The sequence below is a fragment of the Sparus aurata genome, chromosome 19 (genome assembly GCF_900880675.1).
Source record: "Sparus aurata chromosome 19, fSpaAur1.1, whole genome shotgun sequence".
NCBI lineage: Eukaryota > Metazoa > Chordata > Actinopteri > Spariformes > Sparidae > Sparus > Sparus aurata.
In genome coordinates this window covers 14,852,625-14,871,242 of record NC_044205.1, presented here as the reverse complement: position 1 = coordinate 14,871,242, position 18,618 = coordinate 14,852,625, and the positions used below count along the sequence as shown (strand labels likewise).

Genomic DNA, 18,618 nt, shown 5'->3' with positions numbered 1-18,618 from the left:
GAGCGAGGGTAGGGACGGTAGGGGTGGAGGAGAGGAGAGAAGAAAGGAGAGAGGAAGGGAGGAAGGAAGTTGGAAGTAAAGGCAAAGTGTTTAAAATGTAACAGAACACAGTTGTTTTTTTCTTCAAATTGGTAGAGGGTTGGAAAGGGCATGAACGCGAACGAGCCGTACGACCAGTCTGGATGTTTATAATCCTCTGATGTCTTTACAATGGCTGGGTCAACAACGTGTTTATCAGTGTCCAACAGATTCATCCAATGACGACGTAAGTGTTAAGATTTTTGCTATCATACCATTTCGATGCTAGTGGTTTAGTAATTCAGCAGGATTCAGACTATGTCCCTAAAAATATTCCTAATTGCTCAAATAAAGGAGTTATATAGATAATGCTTTATAATTAAGTCCTTGTAATAAAGTGTTAGTTAATAGGTAATAAGTCCATGAGATGCTTATTAACAATAAAAAGACAAAGCATTAATAGCATCATATACATATTTATTGCTAGACTATATGACATATTTACTATTTTCACAAACATATTAAAATGTTTATAAACAGATTAAGTTTATGTTAATAAAAGCCTTATGTGTTTTGTTATAATTGTTTATAATAACAAAACAAACATTTATTGACTTTTTCAAACTTACCCATTATTTTATTGTTTAACTCAAAAGGCTTTCATTGACATTATCATGCCTCTATAAACTGTTTTTAAAGCTGTTCCTTATAAATGTTTTATAATCTAGCAATAAACTTCCTTATTATTCTATTAACACTATATAGTCTTGATAATAAGTATCATATAGGGACTTATAAGGGTCTTTATAGCTATTAACTGACACTTATTACAAGGAGCTTAATATAGAGCATTACTGTTATATTCTTGGTCTGCCTTCACTGGTATTATGACTGTTTCCTGGCATAAATGCCTGGTAGAGAAACAAAGTGCTACTGTAAGGAGGCTGGGAGGTGGAACTACAATGAGCAAGGAAACAACTGTATTAATATGCATATGAACCTGTATACTGCAAAGCATCTATTCAAGTGTAGCACTATTTCTAAGGGCTTACAATTACTGGATATGGGGCTACTAGTAAAATATCTATGCAGTTCACACTCATCCAGACAGATTAATGCCATGTGACTGCACCAGAAGATGCCAGCTTGTGCTGGCATGAGGAAAGAGAGGTGAGTAAACAAAAACCAACGAAACAACTGTGGCAGATAGCTACTGAATAGAGACCTAGTGGAGACAGGTGGTATTCCACATACCAAGGGCCAGTGGCTATCTCATAACATACAAACACAACCTCTACTGTTTCCAGGTAATATAAATACAGCGATCGCACATCTCCTCTAGTAGTGGGTTATGGACAGGTTTTTTAGTGGTTAACCACAAATAAAGGAAAATGAAGTATGATTTGAAGGGCCCAAGTAAGACATAATATACCTAGTTGGGGCTCTAGTCAAGATCATTTGAGAGTAAAAAAAAAAGAATGCTTAAACCCACTGATCATCTGCTTGGTAAAATGCAGAACATCTGTCAGGAAGCCAATTGCTGCTGTATGACAGTCAGAACCTGAGACAGCAGCTACAAGAACCTAAAAATGTATTTAATGAAAAGAAAAATACATGTCATATGTGGGTAGAACAGAACATGTCCACAATGTGCAACAGAATGGGGCTGGTGTTCATACACATCGGAATGTGTTAGAAATAACGTAACTTGAAAAAAGATGCAGAAAAACATTATATACCATGCAGACGCATGCATGAAAGGGAGACGGTCATGCAGTCAGGAGAGAATCTTGCCGTGCTTGTTGTTTGTGTGTGTGTGTGTGTGAGATGCAATTTTGTACACACATACTCTGTACCTTCTGAACAAAACACTTTTCTTTCTTCTATCATTTGGCATGATGCACGCTGGCCAACTGCAGTGTGTGTGCTTACATACTGGACTTCAACTGGAGAATAACTATTTAAAGGAAACATGTATTTGTAGCCACTGAGCACTTATATTGGGTAACAAACATAATTTTAGGCATGTCTGTATTTGAGTGCATGTACAGATGTGTTTCATATGAAGAAACCAGCATGTCCATTGTCAGATCATGGTCTTCTGGACCTTAGTTGGTCTCTTGAGACATGTGCACATTCCAAAGTATATATGAGATAACATACTGAGCAAAAACAGTGAATAGCTTCAAGCAATTGAAACTTTATGAAGCTTGATGTATTAGTTGGATTTACTGACGGGTATGATGGCAAATAATCTTTATTCGTGTCAGTTTGGCAAAATGCACTGTGATGCTTCTTAATTTCTATTGCTCGACTATGTGCGATGTTTCACACACAGCTAAAGTCACACAGTAGGCTCACATGAGTGTTAAATCCACAGCAGCTTTGTTTTTCCACTCATTTAACCCCTCACTTTAACCCCATTAACGTTTTGTTTCTTCTTCCATTTACACTAGGCTATATTTAGTTTGGGGATTCCCTGAAGTCTTCTATGCCTCACTGAATGGTGCCCAGCGGTTAAGCCCCTGTAAAAACCAGCTGGAAAGTTCAAACCCCTCTTGGTCAAAACAGTGACACTCATATAAAAACCTTTCTCATGGTCAGATGAAGCTTTGCAATGTGACACGTGGAGACATGCAATGAAAAATAACCTTGGACAACCATCCCATTCCAATACTGCTGAGCTGACAGTTCAAACGAAGAGTACTCCAAATTCACAGTGTTCAAGGACACTATCAGCAACTTCCGTCACTCAAGTCAAAGCCTTTTATGTATAGTGTTTATAGCAAATCATTAGCTAATACAATTTTAACAGGAAGCACAATGAACCATCGGCCTGTCACAATTTTAGCGGCCAAGAACCAAAAACTCAAAAATAGCCAGTCTCACACAAACAGCAACATTTCCATGACCATCATTCACACTAAATCTCATATAACATTTGAATATATTGCTCACACGCGCACATAGAGCTTGACAGAAAACACATCATACACAGGACTACTCAAAATCATGAGGCATCTGATTGAATAAATCTCTAAACATATACCCAGACACACATAACCCTCAAACTTTCACACACAGACAGCAAGCAGGGGAACTAATGGAACAGCAGAAGCGAGGTTAGAGGGGATGAAGCAAATTAAAGAGACACAAATAGCGTGCAGGGGCTAGAAACGGAAATGGGGTGATGAAGTAGGTGCTAACTGAAGGAGATGAATATCTGCTACTGTCATCCCCACCAAAAAGGAAACAAAAGCTGTCACTGAAGCTGTGTTTGTTGGGATTGTTGGGTGATGACAGTAGCCCTAGAATCGTTTAAAGCTGTGGTGGTTATTGGAACCACTGGAAACACAGTTTCTCTCTCTCATTCAATAATCGTCCACAAGGCTTTTAATAGGCATGGAGTTCAGTCAGAATACCGGACATTTTTATAATATTCATGTTTTGTGTATTTGTAAAAAAAACAAAAAAAAAAACCTTTATGATTTGCCCTTGCTCCCTACATGAAAAATGACACCAGTATCAAGACTTCAGCGGTGCGCAATTGCTATGTGTCCATCTGTTCAATCCACACTGACTCCGACCTCCACTGTCATCAGAATCCACTGTCACTTTTAGCAATGCACCTCCTGATGTGCTGAAAGGACACCAGCCTGTCTAATGGACAGACATAGTTTTCCACTAAGCTACATGAAAACTAATAAAAGAAGAAAATGGGCACTGTTTATGTTTACTGACTCACTTGTTTTATTTACTCCACAACAAAGAGAAAGTTGGACTTTGCTATATTGAGTGCACAAATAAAAGAGACTTTAAAAAGGGCATTAAAAATGGTTTAACATTGACATGGAACAATGTGGTGTCGGTGTGGATTGATACATTTGTAAGACATCAGTTCTGATGCTTTAAGAACAGCTGGGTGTGGACAGTCTTGTTGCTTTGGATGTACTAGTAAATGTATCATATGTTTCTATGTGTTTACTTTGTTTAAAAGCATTGTTATTATCGTGATTATTATTATTATTATTATTATTATTATTATTATTATTATTATTATTATTATTATTACTACTTTTATTGCTTCTTCAAAGTACTGAGTAAAGGCTAAGAGGTCCTGCCTGTGCTAAAGATTAAATTGTGGGTATGTATAACATTGTATCCTGGCTCACGACAGCTGACTGTACCTTCTCCTTGTCGCTGGCCTCTCTGGCAACAGTGGAACCCTGGAAACAAAAGAAAGGAAATTACTCACCAAAACCTAGTTTTTTAATGGCAGCACTGGAAAGTCTTACTTTAATCTTTCCTCAACTAACTTATCCCTGCAGATACCCATTACCCTGCGCATGTTTAACACAGAGGGTAATCCAATAAGAGATACACGGCATAATGTCTTATAACAGCTTAAAACGGCTTCACGCTGCCCTGGGACTGGCTACCTAAAGTCTGTTGTTGGACTAGCATTACCCGATGGATAATGCCTGCCATCTCAAACATGCATTCAAACCTTATGTACAGTCACAAAATATTTTTTAGAGGATTGATTTCTACATGACAATTTATAAAACATTTGGACTACAAGCGGGCTAGTCTTGGGAATGAACACTATCAAATTATTCTTGAACCAAAAGCAGGTCTTGAACTAAAAACAGGTCCCTAAAACAATGAGTGGCAACAAGCAATATCCTAGTGCAGCTATTGATCAGACTGACATAACTTAATCTAATACATATGTCATTTCTGATCACTTTTTCTTTTAAAAATATTTCTCCGCCTACCTTGAGATCATATTTTTTGTAGACGGAAAGCCGGTGAGAGAAGACATTGCGTGTAACAATCATGTAGGTCTCATCTCCATCCACAGTGAGCCTGTACATCCCCAGAAACTGAGGCAGCAGTGTGTTGCCATGGCACTCCACGATGAACTACCAAAAGAGAGTGAGGAATATCAGTTTATGGCCCCTTTATAGTTACAATATACATACTTACTACATGCCTCAAGGCTGGAGGCTGTGAGAAATAAAGGTTTATAAAACCTATGACTAACGGTCACTCGTGTTCAACTGTATGGTGATAAATAGACATTGGCTTATAACCTACTACAAGAGCTGTCCTAGGAAATCATATGAATCTGTACCCTGAGACTTTTCGACATTTATTGACCAGTCCAAAATCAAAAGGCAAACAAAAGTTTTAAGATCTCACAGTGAATGTTGACACTGGGTAAAAAGTGTTTGACTTGTGTGTGCTGCAGGCCTGAGTGGTAGGTTGAAATTAAACTTCTGCATGTGTGTTGATAATGTAGTCCAATTTGGTACAAGCTCTCTAGTGTCTCTAAAGTCCTGTGATCCCTCTCAGAGATTGGTGTTTCTTTCTATGAATCTATGTTTTAGTAGAGTACAATTCTGAGGTACTTGAGTGTTCTACAGATAGAGATGTTATCACCTGGTGGTATTTCTTTAGAATGTTATGCATCTCAGCAACATCCTCACTGCTGATGGTCTTGATAACGTAGCGTTTGTCATAAGAGGTATGGAAGCGGGCTCCGCTCCGTCCCTGGGCCTCACTGTTCAGGGGAGCACTGCGTGTCAGAGAGTTCTGCAAACATATGGAGCAAGAACAGAAGGACAAATAAAGATCATGTTTATCAGGATCTACACACTGAGATATGATCAGCTTGTCTTCTTGACATTTTGACAACACGTTCATCTTTTGCACTGCATTCAGAAAACCAAAATGATGAACTCATTACTTCAGTTTTACTTTTTCGAAAAGTCTGTCACCAAAGACAGAAAACATTTTAGTTTTTGTAGCTTATTTTACTGAGTCGGGACCTTTATTGCCATCTTATGTTAGAATAGCTGCTTTAGCTCTCGTAGTGTATTTGAATGGATCCCACAATACAGCATCTACCTCCTTGTTGTCTGACCACCTTCCAGTCACCAGTCTAAACATGTGGGGTTCTGACCTTTACTCCTGCTGCCTGTCCAAACCTACACACAGACGCAAACAGCTGCTGCCCAGACTTTGGAGCTCAAAAGTAACATGATCCAACACCCCTGGCTCAATGCCTCATTCTGCAAGAATTCCTCATGTCCTCTGCCCTCAGTTCGCTCTCCCCTCTTCCAGACATAGCATCTTTTGCTTGTATTGCAAAGTGAGGACTAACCTTTAAACCTGAACCAACTGTTAAGCAACATTAGTTTCTTATGTTTGGACCTAAAATTGGTTGAAGTCTTGTTTCTGGAGGATCTTAAAAAGCATGTAGAGGACTATTTACAGTCCAGTTCCTGGTATAAGATTGAAGTGGTTTGTGTCACAGGCAGAAAATGTTTAAGAGGCCCTTGGCCTGAGGCTGACATAGATTAAAAGCTTTCAACCTAATATTTTGGTTTTAGTTAGTCATTTTCTCCACCATGCATTAATCATAATGTGGGGGAAAAAAGGTTAATCTGTTTGCACTTCAGTTACGCACTGCCAAAGTTTAATTTAATACTACTAGAATTGCTCATTAAAACTAACACTGCCGCGTGTCTTCAAAAGAGAAGGCCTGCAGCTGGTGGTACCCATCGACTGTAATGAGGAATATTACCATTATAATTAGAAAATAATGCCAGCCAGCCTGGTTTTAGTGCAAGGGCAAATGCAAACCAATAAACTCACATTCACAATGTGACTGGTGCCTAATGTAGGAAAGGAGTTCAATGTTGAGAATGTCATGACATTCCTTTGCACTGGCCAGTGTCTTAACACCCCCAACTGCCCACTCACTGCAGCCAGCCGAACCCTAATGTAAACATGCAAGAAGGACAGCTGCACTAAGCTGGGACACAATGACCTCCAAATACTGCCAACTCATTGCCTGCACTAGGAGTGGGGATTTACTATGAAAGAGTATAAAGTTAAGGAAGGAGTGGGCTGAAACAAAAGACGGAAAGGAAAAAGTGCAATAAAGTAACATTTTACTAGTTAAGTGTGTGATCCAATTTGTTCGCCAATGTTTCAGCCTGCTTGTTGCATTAGGTGGTTATGTTTATCAGATACATAAATATCACATCCATTTAAGGATAATGTTTTGCCTGTAAAATCATCTGACTGTCCCTAGGAGCTGGCAATCTCTTGTGTGGCAATTCACAATAATCTACTAATACAAAGTATAACCAAAAAAAAGATTTCCGACTCAGAAATGGGAGTAATGTTGTTTGGATTTTCATACCAAGAAGTCCTGATCATCAATGCCAAACCTCTCTCTGAGGTTTCGAAACACCAGAGGGCAGTACTCCTTGAACTTGAAATGGCTGGGCATGTTCTCCCTGTGCAAAAATCAGAAAACACAAGTGACATGGTGTTTGAGATGCTCCATCTCCTAAAGAATATAATGAAGAACTTTGAAAATGATATATATTTAACAGTGTCAACATTGCAATCATATGAAATACTTAAAAAGACCTTACTTGTTGAAGAGGTGGTTGTCCACTTTGATCTTCGAATAGGCCTTGAAGTCGTCTGGCATGAGCATGATGGGAATCTGAACATGGCTTAACTCATTTATCTGGGCATAAAAAAGCATAAAGACGAAGGGGATATCAGTAATGTATCTGAGAACACAAATACGTCTAAAACATGTCAGTCAAATCCTATGTCAGATTAGAAATGTTACAGTTAGGAACCTAAACACACTGGGATAGTGAGGGGAGGAAATGGTGGGGCCTAATGTGGAAAAAACTGACTACTCCTTCATTTTATGCAAATTTGGTACAGGAGCTTTGCAACCATCACAGTTTTCTTTAAATATTTTCTATAACATGTTACTGTAGCATCTTGAAATGTTCAAACAGGAATTCTGCAGATATTCAACCATATCCTTTCTGTGAATTTCACGCCTCAACTCACGTAATCTTTTCATGATGCAAAATGATCCCACCTAATAAGGTGCCAAAGACTGGTGCAAAGATCAGCATTCACATAACTTCACATGAACACTCACATGACTATACCCTGCCTCTGAAAAAAACCCGAAACACATCCAGTGTGACAGTATGCACACAAGTATCCCTTGTGGTATTTGTAATAAGGTGAAAATGTTGCGGCGCGCAGGTGGTCGAGTGGTTAGAGCGCATGCCATATACGCAGCCGACCCCGGTTCGATTCCGGCCGGAGGTCCTTTGCTGCATGTCACATCCCCCTCTCTCTCCCGTATTTCCTATCTGTCTACTGCTTAATAAAGGTGTCTATGCCAGAAAAAAATCTTAAAAAAATAAAAAATGTTGCCCCAGATGCCAGTAACTATTATGTTAAATGTTGTGGCACAAAATCAATTCACATAAATAATGTCCCTTTTTCCTCTGAAGAAAACCAAAATGTGGTGTGTTGCAAAACTAATCAAAAAAGCACCCACAATAGGTACAAGGATGAACTTGCAACTGAAGATTTTTCCCTAAATCAAAACCGATGGGTAACAATTTATTGGCAGCGTTGTTCCAATACCACTGCCTAAAGTACTGGAATTGGTATCAGCAAGAACACAAGCTGATCAGCAATATCACATAATAAAAAAAAAACTGAACCCTGCAACTTCCCTGCAATGTCCTGTATACCTGTACGTTGTATGCCGAACGTATTTCTTTATACACAAGTAGCCAATATCCATAAACAGCGACAATCCATACTATCCATACTGGGTTAGTAGTATACAGCTAAGAATACAGTTGGGAAGGGAAAAATGGTATTTGTATATATCCAGTTATTGGGGTTAAATTATGATTCTGGGCAAGAGCTCTGGGACAGGTCATTGATCAATACCATTCTTGGCACAGAACACCTGGTGTTTTGAGCAGTGTACAGATTGGATTTTCCGGATGGTGTAGCCCACAGAGTTGAAGGACAGCTCAACGGGAAAGGAGAATGGAGAGGTTGCCAGAACTGCCAAAGCGTCAAGGTGTCTCCAATGTAGAGATAAAGACAAGATGAGAACTTGTAGGTTATAAAGCAGTGAGAGAGTGAGAGTGACAGAGAGAGGGCGATATGACGTGTATAAGTGAAAGCTGGGGTTATGTGTCGCTCGTGGAGGAGAGGTAATCTTAATATCCTGCAGTCTGTGATGCACTGCTGTTTTCTAATCTTCTAGTTTGAGTGTGTTCACGATTCAAGAGCAGATAATCACTATTCTCTCAATGTATGAGGACATTTCTCTTTATCAGCATTTCTGTCAACAGATGTTGAAATGCATTCTTAAAAGTAATTGGTGAGTTTGTTAAAATGGAGCAGTCATCTTACTGTTTTCAGATGAAATGTGTCACAAACAAATCAGGAAAGTAAAGGCAGTGCCAAGAAACTTGAGTTTACAGAATGCTTGTGTTATTTTAAAAAATTATATGACATTATTTGACTCTTTAGTGAAACTATAACTAAACTACATATTGTGTACCATCAGGTATCCTAGCCTGTTACACTTGAACGGTGATGACTGTTTGTACATTTATGGCCATGATAGCTATCCAATAAAATGTTAAATTTTAGACCATTTCAAGAATCATTGCACATGGAATAGACAGCGGGGCTTCACACACATAAGGTACATTGCAGGAGTTTCCATTTGGAGCTGGTCATGCGTCACACTGCTTTAATACGTAGACCTGACATTCGTTATGACTCAGGCACAGCTTGACACAAATATGATGTGTGTGTGTATGTGTGCCTGCCTGTGCATGTGCATGTGTTGTCGGCTGCAGGCAGGAGTGCTGGCAGGTTGCATGAATCTATTAATAACCGGTCATTCCACAAAGCACACTGAAAGACTCACATTTTGATTGACTAGAGCATTAATCACAAAGGGAATGTGTTCCTCTACATTACATTCCCGCATTTCACGTTCTTACATTTGCTCACAGTTAGGATTGTGCAGACAGACAAGAGGTGGTGTCATATCACTATTCTAGTAGCTGCCTTGAAGGAATATTTTTCATCATTGGAGATACTTTGACCATGTAATGCTGCAGGAGTATTACAGCAGATGGTGCAGAGAATGGCCTCAGCAGGACTGACTGACCCATGAAAGCATTTGGCATACTTCAGGTTGCCGCCAAGATGTATTATTTTCAAGACAGTGCACCTTAAACATGTTCATATTTATTCTTATACTTTAGTGTTAGACCAATACAAATACAATACATGGTTAAGATTTTAAATTGGATGATTACAGCTAACTTATGCCAAAAAACAGATTATGATTAACAGGTTGACCTGAAGAGTACCTTCTTGATCCTATGGCCTCCCAAATTAGTAAACTCCTGTAATTAGAACTAACGTTTTAACATTAAGGACTGCAAATAAGTCTGTAAGACACTTACTTATGTGAGTTAACTGACCAGTGAGAGAAATGGAGCTAGTTGCCAAAACATCTTTGTTTGCGTAGCATTCACGATACACACTGCAAAAAATAAGCGCACCAACGTTTTCTGAAGTTGCTCCATGTTTGCCCCTCATAGTTCACTGTAACTGGCTTACTTATAAAAGCTTGAACATTCAACACACTCAATACCCCAGACAGGAGCTGACAGCAAACAGAAAGTATGTGTCGGCAAAGGTGGTTAGCTGAAAATGTCCTATCAGAAAAACTTTACATATACCATACTCAACTTCTGTAAAAGCTACACAGTAAAGCACACTCTTGTTTCCTATGATTTGTTATGAGGACTCCTCAGTGAATACAATGTGTGTGTAAAAAAAAAGAAAAATAAGAACTCTGACCCCCAGCTTGACTGGTCAAATGTAAAACAAATCTTACTGCTGAAGTCTGCAAAAGCTTGACCAGTGATGGGCAAAGGTCTGCCTTTGTATGCCATTCAAACTAGCTCAGCAAACATGAACAAATTGAGCACAGTTGCTTTTCAAGAACAAAGCTGTTTACTTTGCGTACAGCACTCAAATACCCCTCCACTCTAAATATCCTCTAGGATTATTGTAAGATTTTTAAGCAAATTAAAAGAAAAAAGAAGACGCATGAGAACATAGACTTATTGTGTCATTTTTGGTCGTTTTTGGAAGGAAACCTTTGAGATAAAGACAGAGAAAATGGACAAGAAAGCACAGGAAAAGAAATGCATAAAGGAAGGCATTAAAGAGAAAGAGCAAGCATGGGATCTAAGTCCACAGATGCCATATCGGAACAGGTTTCTGTGCCCTGGTGTGACAGGCACGGACGTCACAGTGATGCTATTGCACAGATGAATCCCGGGTACTCAGTGGGGAGATGTCGCCTCATCACAACAAAGCTGTTTTTCACACAAAAGCAGAGACAAAGCCTGATCTTACCACGCACACATGCGAGGACACCAGTGTACTGAATACTAACGCCAGTCACAGCAATTAAAACACAAACATACATGCATGCACGTATAAAGATTAGGTGGGAATATCTTACTAAGTGAGGTATGAATGCTTGTCCCTAGCAGACTCAGAAAACAATCTGCATCAGTTTGAAATATCCCCAAACTAAACTCCTGCACCCATGTTTGTACTGTAACTGTTTAAGTGAAAAAAGTCCCTGTTCTTGCAATTAAATTCATGCTGCCCTAAAAAACTATGAAGACAGCATGAGTAAGACTCTGAGTGGTAATGACTATATAAGGCTATTTTCTCAGATCATGCTTCTGACAGGATCAATTTTTTTGTACTTTTTTTTGGGGGGGTAGTTGGCACAACACTGATTTTTATAACAGACACACTGCCCTTGTGTTACATGTTTTTGCAAAAATGGAGTTGTGGTTAATATCAACCTAACCATCCCTCTGAGCACCTTACTACATTAAATAACATTAAGTACTCAGATTTTATCTGCTAGACCCTTGTCATAGTTTCTATCTCTGGCATAGTGTAGCTATGTTTTGTTTAATCAGCTCTGCTTATCTTCCTGCAGCTAACAAACATAGAGACAAATTTCACACCACCACTTCCTGTTTGTCTCCATGGTGATTAAGACTGGTTTTCCGGCCCAGAGTGAAGCAAGTGTGCGCTGTTGCTCCATTGGACAGGAAGTCGGTGAAGAGAGCATGCACTGTCAGCAGCATAGCATAACCTTATCTCTCTGAACAATGACAGACAGAAGAGGCAGATGACAGCTCACTGACACTGATGACAGCAGTAAGATTACAACACAAAGACATTTTGGATCTAATAATACAAAGGAGGGGGTCATTTCTTCAGTGCACGGAATAGAAGGGTAATGAAACTATCCGAGTGGAGAGAAACCTCTCAAAAAGTTTGAGAGGACAGAAGCGAGACTAATCGGGCATGCCATCAGGATATGTAGCCTAGAGGGAGATATTCGACAATGAACAGAGAAGCTATTATTGTCACCCCTTTTTTCTTTTCTCATATCTGATAACTCAGGTACTGACTTGCAAGCTACAACTTGAATGAGTCACCAGTGAAAAAAAGACACTATAGTGATGTTGAAATTCTGTCCTTCAATATCAATGTCTTCAGGCTCTATCTGATTCATTCTTAGTACAATATTCTATTTCTATAAAACACCAAAGACAAAGTGACTGCATTATAATACACATCATTAAATGAAACTAGTGGCTGATGAATTCATTTTGTGCTCAATGGCTCACAATAATATAATTTAAAAAGATTGCTTTTCAAAAACTCTAAACATTTACTTTAATCATCACTGTACATGCGATAATTATACAATGGCACAATGCAGCCACAAGCACAGCAATACAGAATCAGTAACCACTCAACAAGTGGTTAAACTGACATTAAAATATCACTTTCAACAGCCAAGCTAAGATAAGTATAATACAACAACCCTGTTTTCAGACAATTTTAACATATCCATAGCATACTTTTGGGGCCCAATCTAGCCTTATAAAACACCGACCAAGTTACTGCAATACTGCTGAGGACAGGACAATCTTCACTCCTGAGTACAGTATTTATTGTCTTTAGGGCTGGGATGATGCGTCGACGTAATCGATGACATAAATTCGTCGACATGAATAATTTGCGTCGACGCATCGTCCCAAACAGGAAGTGGTAGTACCTGTGGAGGCTGAGAATAGCCCCTCTCACAAAGAGACGCTGCATTAACGCTGCAGCTGCGGTTCATCAATTCTCCGCCGTTGGTCATTCACACAGAGCGAAGCACCACTGGAATAAAGACGAACCGCCATGTAATTCACACAGAAAGCAGAAATGTGACGAAGAGTTGGTAGGACAGGCGGGAGGACAGATGCTGCTCTGCCTACAACGGTGGTATTTTTTTCCTCATATAAGTTACCAACGACAGTTACAGTTCCTACGTTACTTTTGTTTGGTCATGTAACGTTAAATCAATTATTAGATTAGTCGACTAATCGAAAAAATAATCGCTAGATTAATCATTTGAAAAATAATCGTTTGGGACAGCTCTAATTTTCTTATATATACAGCTCATGGCAGCCATCTGCTCTTGCAATTTTCCTTGAAGGTAGCAGGAGTCAGGGAAGTAAACAAAACGGAACCATGCCAATATATAAAATTGTGTTTCAAGTAAAGAAATGCAACAGCCAATAAGTGTAATGTATTACCACAGAAAAGGAGCTGCCATTTTAACTCAATCATGACTTACAAGAAAAATCGAAACTGTCAAGATGAACAGGAGCCTTGGGAAAAAATGAAACATAACATATTTTCTATTAGTATTATCATGCTCTAGTTTTCAAGCTGTCAATTATGAGGGGATGAATGTGCTCCGAGTCTGAAGAGGTGACTCCTAGACAGCGTGCTTTCTCCATGCCTATTTACAAGATGTTACAGTCTAAGTGGTTCTAATTAAGGTGTAATCAAGACAGACTGAACATGCAATTAACCAGTATGTAGAGACGTAAATACACTTGAAGCTCTCCCAAATAAGACACACATGCGCGCGCACGCACGCGCACAGTACCAAAGCACTTGTATAGCATCAGTTTTTTTAAACCATTGAGTGTTATATACTGGCTCAATGGCTATTTACTCACCACAACATGACATGATATTCATAACCAACAAGAATAATCATATGCAATAGATATTCCCAATGAAATGGAGATTTGCCCTTTAATGGTCAGATAGTGAGCATCAAAAGGTCACCTATAGCTGTACTAGATTGTATTGCATGTGGACTTGACCTTTCACTGACCAATAAACAAGACAATTACATCATCAACTGACGTCTTATGAATCCCAGAACTATTCATAGTATAACAATGGTATCTTGGTGTTTGTATCAGTGATTTATTGGCTAGACCGTTAAAAGGAATTAACACAAAACAGGGTGGGTAGAGAAAACGTTCAGAATGTGAAATTTACCATTATTAGTGTTTTATATAGCCTACTAACTGAACATCCATTTTAACTCTAAATACCTCAACATGATGGGGAAAGCAGGGTTTCCCGTACATGTAATTGACTGTGGCGCACTGCCATGGCAAAATAAAAGTCGCCACACCTTAAAAATTCAGGCATAAATAAATCCAGTGTTAGAGAAAGGAAATATTTTACCGCCATTTTCCACGGATTAAAATGGTCACTTAGAGCAGAGTCCTGCACAGGTCACCGCATCCGACCCGTTTTCCGACAGTAGCACAAATTACATTCCGTACCCGAGCCGATCCGCTATAAATTGGTACCGACGCCCGAAGTTAAATTGGACGGACGCAATGTTTAAAAGTAAGCCAGCATGGGGAATGGGAGTTCTGGGAGGGAGCAAGCACGCATGAATGAGCTCATATGAAATATAAATGCTTATTATTTGTGTCTGCTGATAAGTGACGCCTTGAAAATGGCAATCGTAAAACCCAACCGCTTTGCCAGGCGTCCAACCTGATCCGCATCTGTGTCCGACACAGTACATTATTTTTAACCCGTGCAGGACTCTGACTTAGATAACTCCTCTCTTGAAACAAATAATAAAAATAGTATTTCTTTACAATATTAGAGTTCATGATGACTATGTGAGAGCATTATAACCAGAGAAAAAAAATTAAATGCCTATGACATAAGTATAAATATTACAGTATGATGACCCAAACTGCACCAACCCCCCACAGCACCACAGTCTTAGAAAATACTGGGGGAAACACTGGAAAGTCTTAATTGCATGCATTTTATGCACATTTAATCTTAACATGGTGCAACATTACTTTAATGCTTTTGGAGAACTTTTAACTAAATTCTAGGAATAACAACTACATCTTCCGCTTTATATTACATGCTATGATTAGCCCTCACAATTTAACTACAAATGTGACCATGACCACCTGTCTATGACCTAATTCTGTGGCGCTACTTTGACAACTTTGGTGTCAGAGGTAGTTCGCATTCCCTTACCTCCCACTGCTCACAACCACAGCGTGGACAGGTCAGCCATAATGAGGCCACACAAATGATAAAAGTGGAACAGTGGTAAGGTAGAAGGACTGCTGCATCTGTGTTGGCAAGTGAGAGACAGACAGACACTGTAGCCGTTTTTAGACAGGGCACCAAGCCGCCAATTTGCCCGTCCTTTTGGCGGCTCGGTGTGCGGTTTTAGACAGAGGCCGGCAAATTAGGGGTCTGTTTTGGTCCGCCGATTTTCCGGCTCAGAGGGTACACTTATTTCCGCCTCACCTGCTATCTAAAAATGAGGCGGCAATGTGCCGGCCTCTGCGTGAGGTGGGCAAAGGTGTCAATGACCTGCACTGTTGTGCGACCCACAGCCGGGGAGTTTTAAAGCCAAGAAACAGCTGATCACAGCAGTCAGTCCATCATTTCATTCGCGGACATCAAGATGAGCAACTGGACAGCCCCTGAGATCCAGGAAATGCTAGCGTCTCCTCGGTCTTTGTAGCTGTCTTCGTTGTGTTAGCTTGTTGTTGTGTCGGCAAGCTAAGACCGGTCGCTACTTTCAAATGAAAAGCCCCCCGCTAAGAACCCAGTTCTAAACTCCAATGGGGTGCAATGTAAAGCTCTTATTTTGAAGTCATATTCGTTGTCACTGTTCACAGCCCAACTTCAAGCTTCAAGTCACGTCACATGTTTACGCCTACCTCAGAGGCGGCTTTTGGAAAAGGAGGAATATTACGCCTCCGTTTTAGAAAGACAAGCCGGCACATTGCCGTCCTTACCTTGGAGCAAATTTGCCGCCTTTTCAATCTAAAAAAGACTAGAGAGAGAAACACTTGCAACCAGCTACCCGAGTAAGACACCAGCAATTAAAAGCTTATAGTAGTCATCCCTTGAAGTGTGAGACGCTGCATTACATCTAACAGCCCATTCTAGTCTATTTTAGTCCATGTCACTCACTCAATCACAGAAATACACAAACACACACACTGTGCTAAGGAAAGGAAATGTGTTTTTCCAAGTGTTATACTACATTAAACTATGCCATGTATATCAAACCTAGTGAATATTAAGACAAAAATTAAATGTCAGCACCTCGTTGCAACAGACAGGCTCCTATCCATGTTGAAACACTAAATGACTAATAACTAATGTGGAAATAGGTTACACATACATTGTAGTTGTCATCAACAGCTACAGCTTGCTTGTGCACGCACACACACTCACTCACACACTCTCTCACACACACACACACACACACACACACACACACACACACACACACACACACACACACACACAGAGACAGCTCAGTGTGTCTGTTGTGAAGTCAGTACTATGAAAGGCCAGATATTAAAGGATATAGTGGTTTAAACTGACTGAGCAACAAACAGGCTTATAGTATACTGCCTATCCTGTTGGCTAAATCAAGCTACTCAGCAACATGTCGCATTGCATTTGGGTAAAGAGAGTGCCATAAGACAGTGACTTTGTCGTGAAGGACACACAAAAACACAAGTAGACACATCCAGACGTGTTTGCAAGCATGACAAAACCAAAATGTTTTGTTTAAAGGTTTTTTAAAACAATGTGACTGCAAAAACAAGATGCTTTCCATAAGTTTCTCTATCTGTCACTGCCTCAGTGTGTCAGGATTTAAGGCTTCAGCTTTTTTGTTTTCCTCACCCATAATCATCACACATATTAGCTGTAGGTTACTCCTAAAGATATTTATAGATTCCCCCTCTTATGCAATCTACAGAACCAGACACAGCTCCTGTGAGTCACACAGCAAAGAAGAGAGGGGAAAGTATGCCAGCCAGACAGGATGACACAAAAAAGGGGCAATCACCAAAACAGTGAATGTGCAGGATGGGGAGAGGTTAATGGAGGTACTGAAAGAGAGGAGTGACACACAGGAGCGAAACCAAAAGGAAAACCTTAAACCCAAGGAAGCCCAAAATAAAAGGACAAAGGAAAGACAAATTCTCAACCCCCAAATACAGTCTTTAGATTTAAGCAGAGTTTTTCAATTTAACAAATAACCTTATTTTTCAAAATCATGTCAGTGCACTAAAAAAATAAACTTTACTGGGAATTGATTAGTCTAATTCTCAGAAGCATCTTTTTCTGCATTCAATCTGAATAAAAATTAAAAACATCCATCCATTCATCCATCCATCATCCATTGCACAGTCGATGGGGTCTGGAGTTGATCCTATTCAATGGCCAATTCATCATAGGGCAGACTCTCATTTACAAATTGTGAAATACCAACACTTTGGTCAAATAGCTCAGGTCTGATGCCAACCCAAAGCATCGGTATCTGAAGACTTGGGAATGGGACACAACGATCATCTAACTTTCTACAGAATCACTATCACAGTGTTGCTTTAAACCTTAGAAGTAGAAAAAATAAGTGAAATAGTTGTTGGGAGGAATAAAAACATAATGTATCACAGTTATCATGATGAATTAAGTGGCTGCTACACTCATTGTTTCTCACTGTATTCTACTCAGGATTGGCTGAGTCACATGTCACACCTAGAGCTAAAATTAAGTATTACCTGACCGGTCTGGTATGTGACCTTATATACTATATCTAAATTGTACTTACTCTATGCCTGTTATAATAAAGCTTTGTGCAACATCAACTCAATGCAATCTTGTTTACTTTACAAGGACAGAGGAAGGTGACATGCAGCAACAGGTTAGGAGCTGCTGAACTCAGAAGGTTGGTGACACAGTAGGTGCCTTTCAGCTTTTCAGCCAGTGACAAATCTCATAAAGCATCAGTGAACACATTCTGACAACTTTCTATTACAAGAGTATATTCAGACATCCCTATGACTGACAGACAAGCTAGGACTGTATCTCTTTTAGGGATTCCAAAATGATTTAATGAAGGTGTGAAACTCTGATCCATTTGTCCGGCTGAAATAAACTCCTGACATGTGTTCAGCACCTTGAAGCATTTTTAGAATTAGCCTGTCATCGGTAGCTTAGACGAGTGTATCTTTGTGAAATCCAGTATTTTCACCTGATCCACCACTAACGGCAATGTGTTCCTGTGGTGGTTTTGCACCATTCACCCATGCAGATGTTAATTTTTCAGTAAGGGCCTAAATGGGCCACTAATTCGCCCCAGGATTTTTGGTCTTCTTTAATGATCATTTTACTTCAGGCCTTAATATGAGAATTAGTGTACATACCCAGGATTTACAGTGTTTTTGTTTATACTTAAAT

General features: G+C 39.6%; 1 protein-coding gene across 3 annotated transcripts in view; it reads right to left on the bottom strand.

Annotated features, from left to right (window-relative positions):
- Nucleotides 1–18,618, bottom strand: part of pip4k2aa (phosphatidylinositol-5-phosphate 4-kinase, type II, alpha a) — a 33,503-nt gene that overhangs the window by 9,353 nt on the left and 5,532 nt on the right. For all 3 annotated transcript variants that reach the window (XM_030397577.1, XM_030397576.1, XM_030397578.1), the window contains exons 2-6: nucleotides 7,473–7,570; nucleotides 7,235–7,331; nucleotides 5,464–5,616; nucleotides 4,797–4,943; nucleotides 4,206–4,244 (exon numbers count right to left, since the gene is read on the bottom strand). In XM_030397577.1, coding sequence (XP_030253437.1) covers nucleotides 4,206–4,244; nucleotides 4,797–4,943; nucleotides 5,464–5,616; nucleotides 7,235–7,331; nucleotides 7,473–7,570 — 534 coding nt within the window. The remainder of the gene's footprint in view (nucleotides 1–4,205; nucleotides 4,245–4,796; nucleotides 4,944–5,463; nucleotides 5,617–7,234; nucleotides 7,332–7,472; nucleotides 7,571–18,618) is intronic.